Below are 14951 nucleotides of genomic sequence, written 5' to 3'. Positions count from 1 at the left end.
GTTCATAACTCAACTTAGCACATCAAACACCCCCTTAATTCATATTTTATATAAATTGTTCCGCTGATTAATGCATTTCTTCAGAAGGTAGGTTTTTTAATACCATTATTCATCAAGCATTGACAATTTCTTTTGGTACGTAAGAAGTTAGTAATTCAATCTAGGAGTGTTTGCTAAAATTGAATAAACCAAATTAAATTAACTAAAAAGTTCTTTTTTACAAAGGTGTCAGTTTGGTTTAAAAGTATAGTGAAACCAGATTTTTTTATTCAGTTCGGTTTTAATTTGAAATCTGTATCCAAAGTCGAACCGAATCGAACCATATATAACCGAAGTTATTATTATTTGTGGTTTAATTCGGATTGGATCAAAATAATCGGTCCAATTGGGTTTGATGAGAGATTAGATGCTCAATTTCTTCACCCGACATATAGTTGTTAAAAAAACAATAATAACTTTGTCAGCCCATTCGATGAAGTATTTACAAATTACAACTACTTTTTAGGTAACAAGATAATTCATTAATCAGTTGAAACACTCGAGGAGCTATATAGCAGAGCATTCAAATAAATAAGGGGGAAAGCTATGAAGGGGGATTATCGACCCCCACATTAGACCACTCTCAGCTTGTTAGTGATTAGCAAAATGAGTTATTATATTTTTTTAATTCAGTTTACGAAATAAACATATAAAACCAAATTAGCCACAGTAATTCCAGCAAGTTATACTTTCATGCGATCAAACACCTAGCTTTCAATTCCTGGCGTTTTGAAGGTGATGAAAGAATAAACAGTCCACTCTTTATGTATACAATAACTCACCTAATTAAGTACACAAGGTGTTCTTCTACGTTAGAACGGTTTCTTCTGTAAATAAATGCAAAAATAATAACAAGATTTGTGTAACATTCAACAGCTCCCTATAAATTCATGCACCAATTTGGCAAAGATGAATATCAAAGAACAAGAACTTTGAAGAATACCTGCAATGGCACGAGCTAATTACCTCATTGTTGCTCTCTCACTCCACGTAACCTGGCTGCTATTTCTTAGCAAACCATGCATCGCTTTGACACCTGAAACTTCTCCATCTTTTCCTGCCATTCTCATATTTGGTGATTCTACGGTCGACACCGGAAATAACAACTTCATCCCCACTATTTTCAAGGCTAATTACTCTCCATACGGCAAAGATTTTCCTGGCCATGTTGCTACTGGAAGGTTCAGTGATGGGAAACTCATTCCTGACATGGTGGCATCTAAGTTGGGGATAAAGGAGCTTGTTCCTCCATTTCTGGATCCTGAACTGTCGGATGATGATGTGAAAACAGGGGTCAGTTTTGCATCCGCCGGCACAGGACTCGATGATCGAACAGCCGCTATATCTACAGTCATTCCTGCGATGAAACAAATTGGTATGTTCAAGAACTACATTCAAAGGCTTCAAAGAATTGTGGGTGTGGATGAAAGTAAGAGGATTATTGGCAGTGCTTTGGCTGTCATTAGTGTAGGAACCAATGACTTAACCTTCAATTTCTACGACCTTCCAACCAGGCAGTTGCAATTCAATATTAGTGATTACCAAGATTTTCTACAGAATAGACTACAAAGCTTGATCAAGGTAAATGATATTCAATATAATATGCACTCATTAATCTTCACCGATATTTGACACTTATAAAAAAAATCTTGATTTCAAAAATACCCTTTTTTTTCTTTTTTCCAAAGTTGCAACGTTATATTTGACCTCAAATAAATATTTTAGAACTAGAAATCCTTTGAAATTTTGGATATAATTGGGATCCAAAATTGGGTGGCGGTGAGCTAAAATAGAAATTTAGATTGTCACACCATTCCAAGTAGTTCTAAAATGTTCGTAAAAGGTGAAAGATACATTGTAAGTTTTGAAAGAATAAGGGTATTTTAAAAATAAATAGCAAAGTTAAAGAGTGTTGTTTATAATTTAGCCTTGACATAATAATCACCAATGCATCAGTTACAAGTTCCACATCTTCAATTTTGTATGCTTCAGTCCTATTCTTGAAAAGTTTTTAACCTTCAAAGTTTGATCATTCTAATAGACTTATCAACTACTCCCTGCTTCAAACGAACACTTGTTTAACTCTGTTTTACAATGGACAGGAAATTTACCAGCTTGGATGTCGCACTATAGTGGTCGCTGGCCTCCCTCCAATTGGTTGTCTTCCAATTCAAGAGACCATATCATTCCCAATTCCTCTAAATCGAAAATGTTTGGAAGATCAAAATACAGATTCCGAAGCCTACAATCAGAAGCTTTCAAAGCTGTTGGGCAATTTACAATCACAGCTACTAGGAAGCACAATTTTGTATGCTGACATTTACACTCCTCTCGTGGACATGATTAATAATCCCCAAAAATATGGTAAGCCGGTATAAATAATTAAGGGAAATCAAGTTATGAACAAAAAAATCAATGTAATTGACCTGAAATTTGTTTGGGGCATTTCGTCGAACAGGTTTTGAGCAGACGAACATTGGTTGTTGTGGAACTGGATTGGCTGAAGCAGGGCCTCTATGTAATGCATCAACTCCAACGTGTGAAGACCCATCAAAATTTATGTTCTGGGATAGCATTCATCCCACTGAAGCAACCTACAAATTCATCACAGAGTCGCTTCTTAAGCAATTTTCCGATCACTTGAATTAGAAGTGAAGGATTTTGAACTCACAGTTCTGGGCTCTTAAGGCTTTAAAATCTTTATCTAATTTATTATTCATTGTATTCGCAATATTTCTTTTAAGTTTCACTTTATAAATTCAAAGCTTGAAATTCAAATCGAATGGAATTGACCAATTATTTTGAAGTTGCATGTGTTTTTCTAATGACGTGAAATAAAATCGACATGGACAATTGAAAATTAGTTAGAGGAAGAAGTGCTAAAGTAGAGTTTTAAAAAAAATAAAAATAAAAACAATATATTTATTAATATTTGGTTTACATATCTCCGTGCATCCTACTAAATTATTCAATTAAAATCTAAACCTGCTAAGTTTTCAAAATTTTTATTTATTTATTATTTCTTTTTTGTGTGGGATGAAAGCGAAATATTTTCGAAAAGTATAAGTTAAAACTTGGAAATCTTAAAAACAACTTGCAAATACATATGCATTTTTTCTCTCATACGTCCTGAAAAATGCAAATCCACATTATGTTTCTCGAATAGTTTCTCCAAATACAAATTTCCAAACCTTAGTCCATTGTTACACTAAACAACAATAAAAGTAATGATCAAAATAAGGACAATATTTAGTGAAACATAGTCATTAACCAAGTTGAATAATAATCATCAAGGACGTGTTTGGAGCGATGATTATCCTAAAACTATAATAACCACATTTTGTTACTGTAAATATTATTTTGCATTCTCTAACTAGTTACAGCTAATATTTTTTCAAAACCCTTGTTTGCTACAGTATTTACTATTTACTACCGTTTTTACTATTTTACATTTATAATTTTTTTATTCTTTGCTACAGTGTTTACTATTTTCTTCTCAAACTAAAATAGTTTACACCTCAAACACATACTATTATAACTCAAACTAAAATAATCTACACCCAAATACAAAACTATTATAACCTAACTATAATAAACTATAATTATAATAACCAACTTCTTGTCTCAAACATCCCCAAGAGTTTAGAGAATCGAATCTCTCCAACCTCTACCTAAATTTCAATCCCAACAAAAGAAAAGGTGTGAACAAGATGGGGACTTTTGCAAGTTATTTAGCATTTGCTAGCTCTTATGAAAATATATTGTATCTGATTCATTACTAATAATATCAAATCAATAACAATTTGCAGCAAAAAAAATGGAAATCACTTGTAGTTATATGTGCCCACATGAATCTTGTTCATCGGTCATTGGTATGTACTCATTTTTATATGTTGATGATTTAAATTTACATATCCTTGTGCTCATAAAGTGCCGCAGTTTGTCGTTTGAATTTTTTAATTTATTGAAAGTGTTAAAAAAAAACTACAGTTAAACATTTGAGAGTGGTTTCTAAAATACAACCATTTCTAAAATATATGTACCAAATGATATTTAAACTTAGAGTTGTTTTCAAATATAGAAAAATAAATTAAAATACTTATAACTAATAGCAAAATACAAATAGTCTATAGACACAGTTAGTAGTCTATCGCAGTATATCACAGATAAACTCTGATATTTTACTATTAGTTGTAAATATTTTTAGCAGTTTTGTCATTTAAAATATTTTCCCTTAAACCTATAAAACTTTAATTTTTTGGGAAAAAAAAAACGAACAGCTATATGGTTAAGTCCCAGTGAGAAAGCAAAAGTTTTTTAAATCTCTCTTACTTTCTTTAATAAAATTTCTTTATTAGATTATAAATTCAGTTCCTGAATCATATGAGATACACAGAGTTGAAAGTTTAGAGAACCGTTAAACATAATTAAAATTCAAATTTATATATGATTAAATAATAAAATAAAATTCAAATTTTTTAGAAATTTATTAAACAAAAAATTAAAAATTTATATAATTATTAGACACTCTTGAAAGATAAATACATTACAGTTACAAAGTTGACCAAACTTTAAATTTAACCTAAAATTATAAGTTTTATCGTTACACTTTTTTCCTCTGTTTTTTTCTGAATTCACCAAAGATCATATCATGTAAGCAAGCCATTAACATCAACAAGGTTATAAGGGACTAATGAAAGGAGTAACTAATACATAAATGGCTAAATATAAATTTTGTAAACAGTGCATACTAAATTGAAAAAGAAACATAAATATTAGAGACTAAAACATAACAAAAAGCTTATCTTATCTTTACCTGAACCCTTTTTTTTTAAACCTTAAGAAAAAATAATGTTTGTGTAAAAACATTCCATTGATTATTGCATTGAAATTTGTCAACCTGACACAAAATTAAGGGGGAAATTGAAATTTTCACCAAAGTTATGATATACACTACTAATCAATAAGTATGGTTTGCATTTTGGCCCTCTAGGAACTCATAAAAAAATTAACAGTCACCATCAAGGTCAATTGTCATACCAAAAAGTTGTCCTCGAAACAATCAGACCCACCACCACACACTGCATTGGTCACAAACTTCATTTTTAATTCAGGGAGCATTTTCTGGTCCACACCTTAGAATTTAAGACTCGAACAGAGAAGTCTTACCTACTAACAAAGAACCGACAAAGTTTGTTGCTTAAGGCACGGCCGGGATTTCCCCCTTACAAGTAAGCAAGTAAACAACCTCTAAAACCATCTAACTTGTATTTGATCTTATAAGCCAACCTTGACCCAACAATCTTGAACTCTCCTTCCAATGATTAATAAACTACTGGTGAAACATGGAAGAATTGAAATCCAAGTTATGTATGGATGGTATGAACTGCCTAAACAAGAATTATAGAACAGCAAACAACCAGAGTTATTACTCACAACATCAACCAATTTCCATTAATGAGTAAATACATTGGAAAATAAAAAATACGCATGTCGAATGAAATGATTGTTGCTATCTGTTACAATAACGAATCATTGGTTTTAGCTGCTCAAATGTTTTAGTTCGCAAAGTTTGAAAAGTCCAAAGTGCGCAGACTAGCCACGGAGCTTGGATACTGTTTCCCGATTGGAGATCCATGGATCACAGACAGTATCTCCTCATGGTCTTTCACCCAAAACCGGAAACGATCTTAAAAACCAATCACGTTCCGGTAAAAAATCTCAATATCGTATTCGTTTAGAAGAAAAACAAAAATTGCATTTTCATTATGATCTTACAGAACGACAATTACTTAAATGCGTTGAGTGTAGTGTGGGTAAGGTAAGGAGGCCGCCAGATAGGAAGCCAAACCGGCCTATTAACCGTAGCTAAGCTAATATGCGCCAGAGAAAGCTAGCGTCGGAGGTAAGCTCTATTCGGCTCGAAGCATTGATTCCCCATAACGAATAGGCTAGCTCGAGATCTCGAAGGCAGCAGTCAAGTGAAAAAGGAAGGTCAAATCAAAGGTTGAAGGAAGCAACTTAAGAGTCTTAGGGGAATACTTTAGCTCTCCAACTGGCTCTGCAACTTCAAGGGATTCAAATCAGGCCACCTTCCTAAGGGGTCAAACCTACAAATAGATCCCTCAAACTGGTAATGGAATTGGATGACTCGAAACTACTACTTTCAGTGTTTATTGAGTATCCCGCCATGGGAGAAAATACCCCCTACAATCCTCAAGAATGCCTTCTCGACTTCTTTGACAAGAAGCTGAACGAGCAAGACACCCACCTGGAGTGGAGCCTCGTGGAACATGACTCCAAGAAACTCACTTTTTTAAATGAACTTTTAAACAATCTCTGAAGACATGGGCCAACCTCCGTCTATATAAAGGAAATACTTGGTAACGAGTAACGAAAAAAATGGGGTTTCGAGTCGAACAGTTAAGGAGAGCTAAGAGTCACTGTCCTGTTCCCCAGGCTTTCCCCTTTCTCAACCAAATGAAGGAGATATGAACTATATTCAAATGGGCCAAGACCTTACCCTATGTTCTCTCCAGGTGGGGTTGGAGGCGAAGACGGGTAAAGTTCATCATTCAATGGTTCAATTGCCCACTTATCTATAACTGAAAGGAGAGGAAAAGCAAAAAGTATGTGCTCAAAATACCTCTATCACCCCAACCCACCTTGTTTATGTATTGGAACTACTACCACTTCCTTAGAACTTTGATTCGTCCGGCCAGCAGGCGGGCGGCGTGCCTATTTTATGTGACAACACTACAGAGCGAGTGGCTCTTCTAGGCGGGTTGCTGTGTGACAACACTATAGAGAAAGCTACGCTTTTGTGTAACATGCTATGGTCTCAACGCCCTTACGAGGTAGTGATGAGTTTCATGCGTTCTAAGGCCGACCTGCACGCAGTTAGGAAGATTGGCCACAATCTGAGCGGTACCACCTACCGTATCCTACCACCTATAGGCAGTCGTCCGTCCTACAACCACCCGAAAAGGAACTACATTTTTTACTTTTAACAATTTATTTTTTAGATTTTAAGTTAGAATTCCACGGCGTGGTAATGTTATCAATTGCCTATTTAGCTGATTTGAATGTAGTGGGAAGACATATAATCAACCAAAATATTATGTTCAAAGTTTAAATCATGACCTCTAGACAATGTCAAACACATCCACTTAATATATTATGAGTAATGATTAGATTGCACTTAACGTCAGGTTTCCTTCCTTCATAAAAAAAATAATAATAATAAATAAATCATTTAAAAAAATTCACACATGACCATTGTTTATTGGGGAGGTAGGCTGCACCAAAGTATTTTCCCTATAATATCAATCATTCACATAGCCTGACAACCAACTTGTTCAGTTAGCCAATTTAAGCTTAAAAACAATCGATTAAAATAAATATTTTATTATGTTGAACTGAAAAAATCTGTCCACCTGGGATGAAATATTTAGAACCCAGGATTAACAAATAAAATAAAATAAGTTGTGAAAAGAGGAAAAAAATTAAAAATAAAAAATAAAACCAATCATCCATAATTGCTTTAGCCAATTACAAACGTTCAAACGTATGGCTTTCAATGGCTTTCATTGGCTTTAAATTGCTGAGGTTTTTTAAACCGATGAAGGCATAAATGATCAGCAGTTTTACACATTCTCATTCTGTATTCAGTAACTGATCAGCCTCTTAGTTAAAAATGTTCTTCGTTTGAACGGTTCCTTCAACCACTATAAATATATCAACCAATTTGCAAAGATAAATATCAAACACAAGAACTTGACGAACACCAGCAATGGCACCATCAAATTACCTCATTGTTGCACTATCACTCAACATAATTTGGCTGCTATTTCTTAGCAAACAATGCAGCGCCCGCCATTCTCATATTCGGGTCGATACCGGAAATAACAACTTCATTTCCACAATTTTCAAGGCCAATTACTCTCCATACGGCAAAGATTTTCCTGGTCATGTCGCTACTGGAAGGTTCAGCGATGGGAAACTCATTCCTGATATGGTGGCCTCTAGGTTGGGAATAAAAGAGCTTGTTCCTCCATTTTTGGATCCTAAATTGTCGGACGGCGATGTGAAACTGGAGTCAGTTTTGCATCTGCCGGCACAGGCTTCGATGATCTCACGTCTCTGTATACAATGTCATTCCTGTGATGAAGCAAATTGATATGTTCAAGAACTATACTGGAAGGCTTCAAAGGATTGTGGGCGTGGATGAAAGTAGGAAGATTCTTAACAGTGCTTTGGTTGTTTTTGGTGCAGGAACCAATGACCTAAACATCAATTTCTATGACCTTCCCACCAGGCAGCTACAATACAATATTAGTGGTTACCAAGATTTTCTACAGAACAGGCTACAAAGCTTGATCAAGGTAAGTTATACAATATGCACCCTCCATAATTCTAATCAATATTTGACATAATAATGAATAACTAATGAGCATAGACACGACACGACGATGCATCAATTTCAATAAAATTGAGATACGGACTCGTTAGGGATACATTCATTTTTATTGTTATTTTTTTACGATATATTTAAATTTAGCATAAAATACCATACGCACCCCACTAAAAAAACATAAAATATCAAGTTAATTAACCATTATTATCGATGAAATGTTTATGTTTCTAATTTCAGGTTTGTATATTTATGTCTTTTTTAATCTATGATTAAAAAAAGGGTTTTACTCTAGATTTTTTAATTTTAGTTTAACATATAATTGTTTTGGGCTTTAAATTTGAGTCTAACATGAAAGGTGGGCCCATTTTCTTTTTAAAAAAAATTTCAAAAGTGTCCTAAACATGTCTCACATGTCTGAAATTTGCAGATCGGATATGTGTCCGAACATGTTTGTGTTCGTGTTCCATAGACGAAGAAAAAGGTTAATTATTAGTTTAAACATGTTTGTTTACAATTGTACCACCAAACCCATGAATGTTTTAACATTTTAACTCATTCTTTGTTTCAAAATTGGGTAGGAAATTTACCAACTTGGATGTCGCACTAAAGTGGTAGCTGGGCTTCGTCCAGTTCGTTGCCTTCCCATTCAAGAGAGCATAGCATTTCAAAACCCAGAAGATCGAAAATGTTTGGAAGATCAAAACTCAGATTCCCAAGCCTACAATCAGAAGCTTTCAAAGCTGTTAAGCAATTTACAGCCACGACTTCCTGGAAGCACACTTCTATATGCTGACATTTACACTCCCCTCCTAGACATGGTCAATAATCCTCACTATTACGGTAAGCCAATAACTCGTTTGAGAGAAATCAAGTACTGAATCCCATTTTTACCGAATTTTTTCTTTGGAGCGTTTCTGTTGGAAGCGTTGACGAGCCCACTCTAAATTTCACAAACTTTTAAGCAAAGAAACTTGTTCTCTTACAAAACTCAAGAACGCACAAGAGAAGAATATTGTTTTCTTGATTCTTTTCTCTTGCATACAAATGAGGGAAATGAATTCTTTATATAGTACTCAAGAGACACTTCCTAAAAGACACAAAATAAATGAAGTACATGTATACATACCATTCATGTACTTGAACAATTACATGTATCTAGAAATGCATGTATCTTGAAATTAGAAATGTATCTAGGAATGTGTTATCCATAATGTATCTAGCTTATTAATTTCTAACATGCCCCCTTAAGCTGGATTTCCCTGACTCCGAGCTTCTCTTTCATTTTCAAGAATAAGTCTGTCTTTAATGCTTTTGTGAATATATATGCAACTTGATCTTGTGTCTTATAATACTTGATATATACTTCTCCATCTTTGATCAATTCTCTGATGAAATGATATTTGATCTGTATGTATTTACTTCTTCCATGAAAAACTAGATTATTCGAAAGTGAAATAGATGATTATTGTCACAGAACATGACGGTCCCTTTCTCTTGAGGACACTTCAATTCACGTAGTACCTTTCTAAGCCAAAGTGTTTGACAACTAGCTGCAGACAAAGAAATGTATCCAGCTTCCATTGTTGACAATGCTGCAACATCCTGCTTCTTTGATGCCCATGAAACTGCTCCAAAACCAATATTAAATACATATCCAGAAGTACTTTTGAAATCATCAATATTTCCTCCCCAATCACTATCACTGTAGCCAACAAGAACATTATCCACATTCCTTTTATAGTGGATTTCATGATCAACAGTTCCAAGAATATATCTAAGAATTCTCTTTCCAACTTCCCAATGACTTCTCTTTGGTGATGTCATAAATCTACTCAATAAACTTACTGAGAACATAAGATCAGATCTAGTTGTAGTTAAATACATTAAACTTCCAACAAAACTTCTATAGATGGTGGCATCAAAAGCTTCACTATCATCATGTTTGCTTAACTTTAAACCCAGATCCATAGGAGTACTAGCAGGATAAGCATTCTCCATTCTGAACTTTAACAACAAATCTTTTGCATACTTCTTTTGAAAAATTGCAATCTCATTATCACCTTGTTTAACTTCAATACCAAGAAAGTAATGAAGTAAATCCATATCAATCATCTCAAATTCTTTATTCATGCTCTCTTTGAACTCGTCAATCATTATGTTTGAATTTTCCGTAAAAATTAAATCCTCAACATATAGACAAATCATCAAGAAATTACCATTTTTGTCTTCTTTGGTGTAGAGAGCATGTTCATATGGACATCTTCTGAAACCATCCTTCAAGAAAAAATCATCGATACGTTTGTACCAGGCTCTTGGTGCCTGCTTTAGCCCATACAATGTTTTCTTCAATCAACACATCTTATTTTCTTCTCCAATTTTGGCATAACCAGGGGGCTGCTCAACATAAATTTCGTCCTCTAAATACCCATTTAGAAATGCTGACTTAACATCCATTTGATGAACTTTCCAGTTATTTTGTGTTGCAAGGGCTAACATCAAACGAACAATCTCCAAGCAAGTTATTGGTGCAAAAACTTCTTCATAATCCACACCAAATTTTTGTTTGTAACCTTTTACTACGAATCTGGCCTTATATTTCTGTACTTCTCCATTTTGCTTCAGTTTTGTTCTATAGATCCATTACCAAGAGCTTTTCTATTCTCTGGTAATTTGACTAACTCTCATGTCTCGTTTCTTCTGATTGCATCAATCTCTTGATCCATTGCATTTTTCCATTTCTCATCTTAAATTGCTTCTTCAAAGTATATAGGATCAACATCTGCAAATAAAGCAAAATCAGCATGTTCATCATCTTGTATTCTTCTTAAAGTATTATAGATCTCTTGAATATTTCTTGTCTTCCTTGGAGTAGTTTCTTCATCACTTGTGGAGTGTGATGAAGAAGGTGAAGTTAGTAGTTGAGTGTCTTCAAGCTCCAAGTCTCGAGCATCTTCTTTACCATTCATGTCAATAAGTAAGGGATTCTGGTTTTTATTTGGTGCATCCCATTGCTAGAATTTTGCTTCATCGAACTTGACATCTCGACTAATAATAACTTTCTTACTTACAGGGTTGTATGTATCTTTCTTACTTTCTAATTTGAAAATACATATTGAACTGGGTTGGAAGTACTCCTATGGAACTGGGTTTAAAGTTAAGCAAGCATGATGATAGTGAAGCTTTGATACTACCATCTATAGAAGTCTTAGGTTTAATTGCTAGTACTCCTACGGAACTGGGTTTAAAGTTAAGCAAGCATGATGATAGTGAAGCTTTTGATGCCACCATCTATAGAAGTCTTGTTGGAAGTTTAATGTATTTAACTACAACTAGACCTGATCTTATGTTCTCAGTAAGTTTATTGAGTAGATTTATGACATCACCAAAGAGAAGTCATTGGGAAGGAAAGAGAATTCTTAGATATATTCTTGGAACTGTTGATCATGGAATCCACTATAAAAGGAACGTGGATAATGTTCTTGTTGGCTACAGTGATAGTGATTGAGGAGGAAATATTGATGATTTCAAAAGTACTTCTGAGTATGTATTTAATATTGTTTTGGAGCAGTTTCGTGGGCATCAAAGAAGTTGGATGTTGTAGCATTATCAACAACGGAAGCTGAATACGATTCTTTGTCTGCAGCTAGTTGTCAAACACTTTGGCTTAGAAAAGTACTATGTGAATTGAAGTGTTCTCAAGAGAAAGGGACCTTCATGTTCTGTGATAATAATCATCTATTTCACTTTCGAATAATCTAGCTTTTCATGGAAGAAGCAAACACATACAGATCAAATATCATTTCATCAGAGAATTGATCAAAAATGGAGAAGTATATATCAAATATTGTAAGACACAAGATCAAGTTACAGACATATTCACAAAAGCATTAAAGACAAGACTTATGCTTGAAAATGAAAGAGAAGCTCGGAGTCAAGGAAGTCTAGTTTAAGGGGGCATGTTAGGAATTAATAAGCTAGATACATTATGGATAACACATTCCTAGATACAATTCTAATTTCAAGATACATGCATTTCTAGATACATGTAATTGTTCAAGTACATGAATGATATATATATGTGTACTTCATTTATTTTGTATCTTTTAGGAAGTGTCTCTTGAGTACTATATAAGAGTTCATTTCCCTCATTTGTATGCAAGAGAAAAGAATCAAAATCAATAGAAGCAAATTGAAGTTTAAAAAAGAAACTGAGTTTCAAGAAAACAATATTCTTCACTTGTACGTTTTTGAGTTTTGTAAGAGAACAAGTTTTTTCTCTTAAAAGTTGTGAGATTTAGAGTGAATATAAAGTGGGCTCCTCAACGCTTCCAACAGGTTTTTTTCTTTGGGGTGTTTCATCAAACAGGTTTTGAGCAGATTAACGTAGGTTTTTGTGGCATTGGAATGGTTGAAGCAAGACCTCTATGTAATAATGAAACAACTACAACGTGTGAAGAGCCATCAAAATTTATGTTTTGGGATAACATTCATCCCACTGAAGCAGCTTACAAGTTCATCACTGAATCGCTTCTCAAGCAATTTGTCGATGATCTTAATCGGAATTGACAGGCTCCAACGCTTGAAATTTTCTAGCTGATTTAGAAAAATAGAATTTGTCATCTGTATCTGCAGGATTTCTTCTTTCTCTTCAACAGAGCTAACGCACAATAGGAGCAAATTTTGATTTAGTTCAAATTGACTAGAATTGTGTCTTTCTTTGTCATCAACGAACCATTTCGAAGTTGCGTATGTTTTTCTAATGACATGAAATGAGATGGGAAATGACGTGATGAATAAAGTAATTTCAGGGCTTTGTTGTTTTCTAAGAAACACGTGCGCTTTTATTTTTGTCTTGTTTTCAATTTTTTTTTCCTTCTAAATAATCATAAAATTGAATTAAAAGATTTTCGATGCGTATAAAATTCACATTATTATTATTATTTTAAAATTGGAACCAAAATGACCTTTTTTGAACTAAATCTAGAAATACAGAAACCAATATAGTATTCAATTAGATGTTTGAGGTAAAGTGTCGAGTTGTGAACACCTGAAAATCATAATATAAGAAGTTAATAAAATATAAAATTGATATTTTTTTAATAGTTAGATTTGATCCAAACACTTTAATTGATTTCAAGATTTCATTTAGAATATGACTCATTTCTAAAATAATATCTTTTAATATATTTTTTAGTAGTGAGATTTGATCCAAATACTTTAATATTTTTCTCCCTTTCATTCTCCGTCCCGTTCTTCCTCATTGCCCCAATCTAAAGAACCCTAATTTCTTTTCGTTCATCATCTTGTTTATTTTAAAAGCTCCCACTTGAAACACCACCCTTATATTCTCTCCAAAACTTCGCCATTAATCTCCTTATTCTCAATTTGGGTCTCCTCATTTACACACCAATTAGCTTCGTTTTGATTTATACTATGCAATATGGGTGGTTTTATAGAGTTGGACTAAACAGATGAAGAGAGCATGGACAGAAGGGAGTAAGGGATAACGTTTTTATTACATGCTGTTGCAAACAAAATGTTATACATCTCTATTTTTAAAATCTAGATCAAACATGATTCCTTCAGGCTGGTGGTGGCTCTGATTCCTTCAGGCTCTCCTTCAATGCGAGGACCTCACATACATGAGTCTCTTCTTCAGGCAACTCAATACTGTTTAGTTGACAATCTTCACTGTCTGGGAACTTTAATGTGTTGAGCACATTAAATTTCATCTCTTCATTGTCCACGCGCATAGTTAATTCACCTTTATATACGTCAATTAAAACTTTCCCAGTAGTTAAGAAGGAGCATTCAAGGATAATTGGTACCTCTCTATCTGCTTCATAGTCCAAGATAATAAAGTTTGCTGAGAATTGAGATTGTCAACCTTCACCAAAACATCTTCAATCTTCCCTTCTGTGTACTTAATTGTCTATCAGCGAGCTGAAGAGTAACAGAAGTAGGTTATGCTTCACCAATTCCCAATTTCTTAAAAATTGAGAGTGGCATGAGATTAATGCTGGCTCCTAGATTGCACAATGCATGACCCACATCCAATTCTTCTATCGAATAAGGAACTGTGAAGCTCCTAGGGTCCTTCTGCTTCTTTGCTTACTAATGCGTTACACTCCTACGTTAGCACTATTACTTCCTTCTCACTGACTCTTCTCTTCTTCGTCAAAATGTCCTTAAAAGATTTTACATATGTTGGCATCTACTTCAAAGCTTCTATAAGTGGAATGTTGATGTGCAGCTGCTTCAAGAGCTCAAGAAAGTGCTTGAATTGATGCTCATCATTCTTCTTCATCAGACGCATAGGGAATGGTGCATTCAGCGGCACCTCAGGCTTTCCCGTGTTAGACGTACTGATTTCCGAATGGCTTGTGGTTTCGGGCATTTTTTCTTTCTGATCCATTGAACATGTAATGCGTTCTTTCGAAGGACTGTTGTTTCTTGGATTCATTCATTTTTCTTCAAGAGCTCTTCCACTTCGTAA

General features: G+C 34.2%; 1 protein-coding gene and 1 pseudogene across 1 annotated transcript; both read left to right on the top strand.

The window, feature by feature from the left end:
• Nucleotides 1–987: 987 nt before the first annotated feature.
• On the top strand, nucleotides 988–2688 carry LOC120088714 (GDSL esterase/lipase At2g30310-like). Its single transcript, XM_039046145.2, has 3 exons — nucleotides 988–1620; nucleotides 2142–2403; nucleotides 2498–2688. The coding sequence occupies exons 1-3, from the start codon at nucleotides 988–990 to the stop codon at nucleotides 2686–2688; spliced, it is 1086 nt and encodes a 361-aa protein (XP_038902073.2).
• Nucleotides 2689–7604: 4916 nt separating this feature from the next.
• On the top strand, nucleotides 7605–9467 carry LOC120088950 (GDSL esterase/lipase At1g06990 pseudogene; annotated as a pseudogene).
• Nucleotides 9468–14951: the final 5484 nt, after the last annotated feature.

The sequence above is a fragment of the Benincasa hispida genome, chromosome 10 (genome assembly GCF_027475165.1).
Source record: "Benincasa hispida cultivar pf3 chromosome 10, pf3_genome.v1.1, whole genome shotgun sequence".
NCBI classification, from domain to species: domain Eukaryota; kingdom Viridiplantae; phylum Streptophyta; class Magnoliopsida; order Cucurbitales; family Cucurbitaceae; genus Benincasa; species Benincasa hispida.
The sequence above is the reverse complement of the archived record's forward strand: the minus strand, read 5'-3'. Positions and strand labels throughout refer to the sequence as shown.

Bases quoted from the DNA above. Each gene is read 5' to 3' on its own strand.
- LOC120088714 (XM_039046145.2), top strand. From the start codon at position 988: ATGGCACGAGCTAATTACCTCATTGTTGCTCTCTCACTCCACGTAACC. The intron at 1,621-2,141 runs GTAAATGATATT...TACAATGGACAG, and splicing joins GACTACAAAGCTTGATCAAG to GAAATTTACCAGCTTGGATG. The intron at 2,404-2,497 runs GTAAGCCGGTAT...TTCGTCGAACAG, and splicing joins TAATAATCCCCAAAAATATG to GTTTTGAGCAGACGAACATT.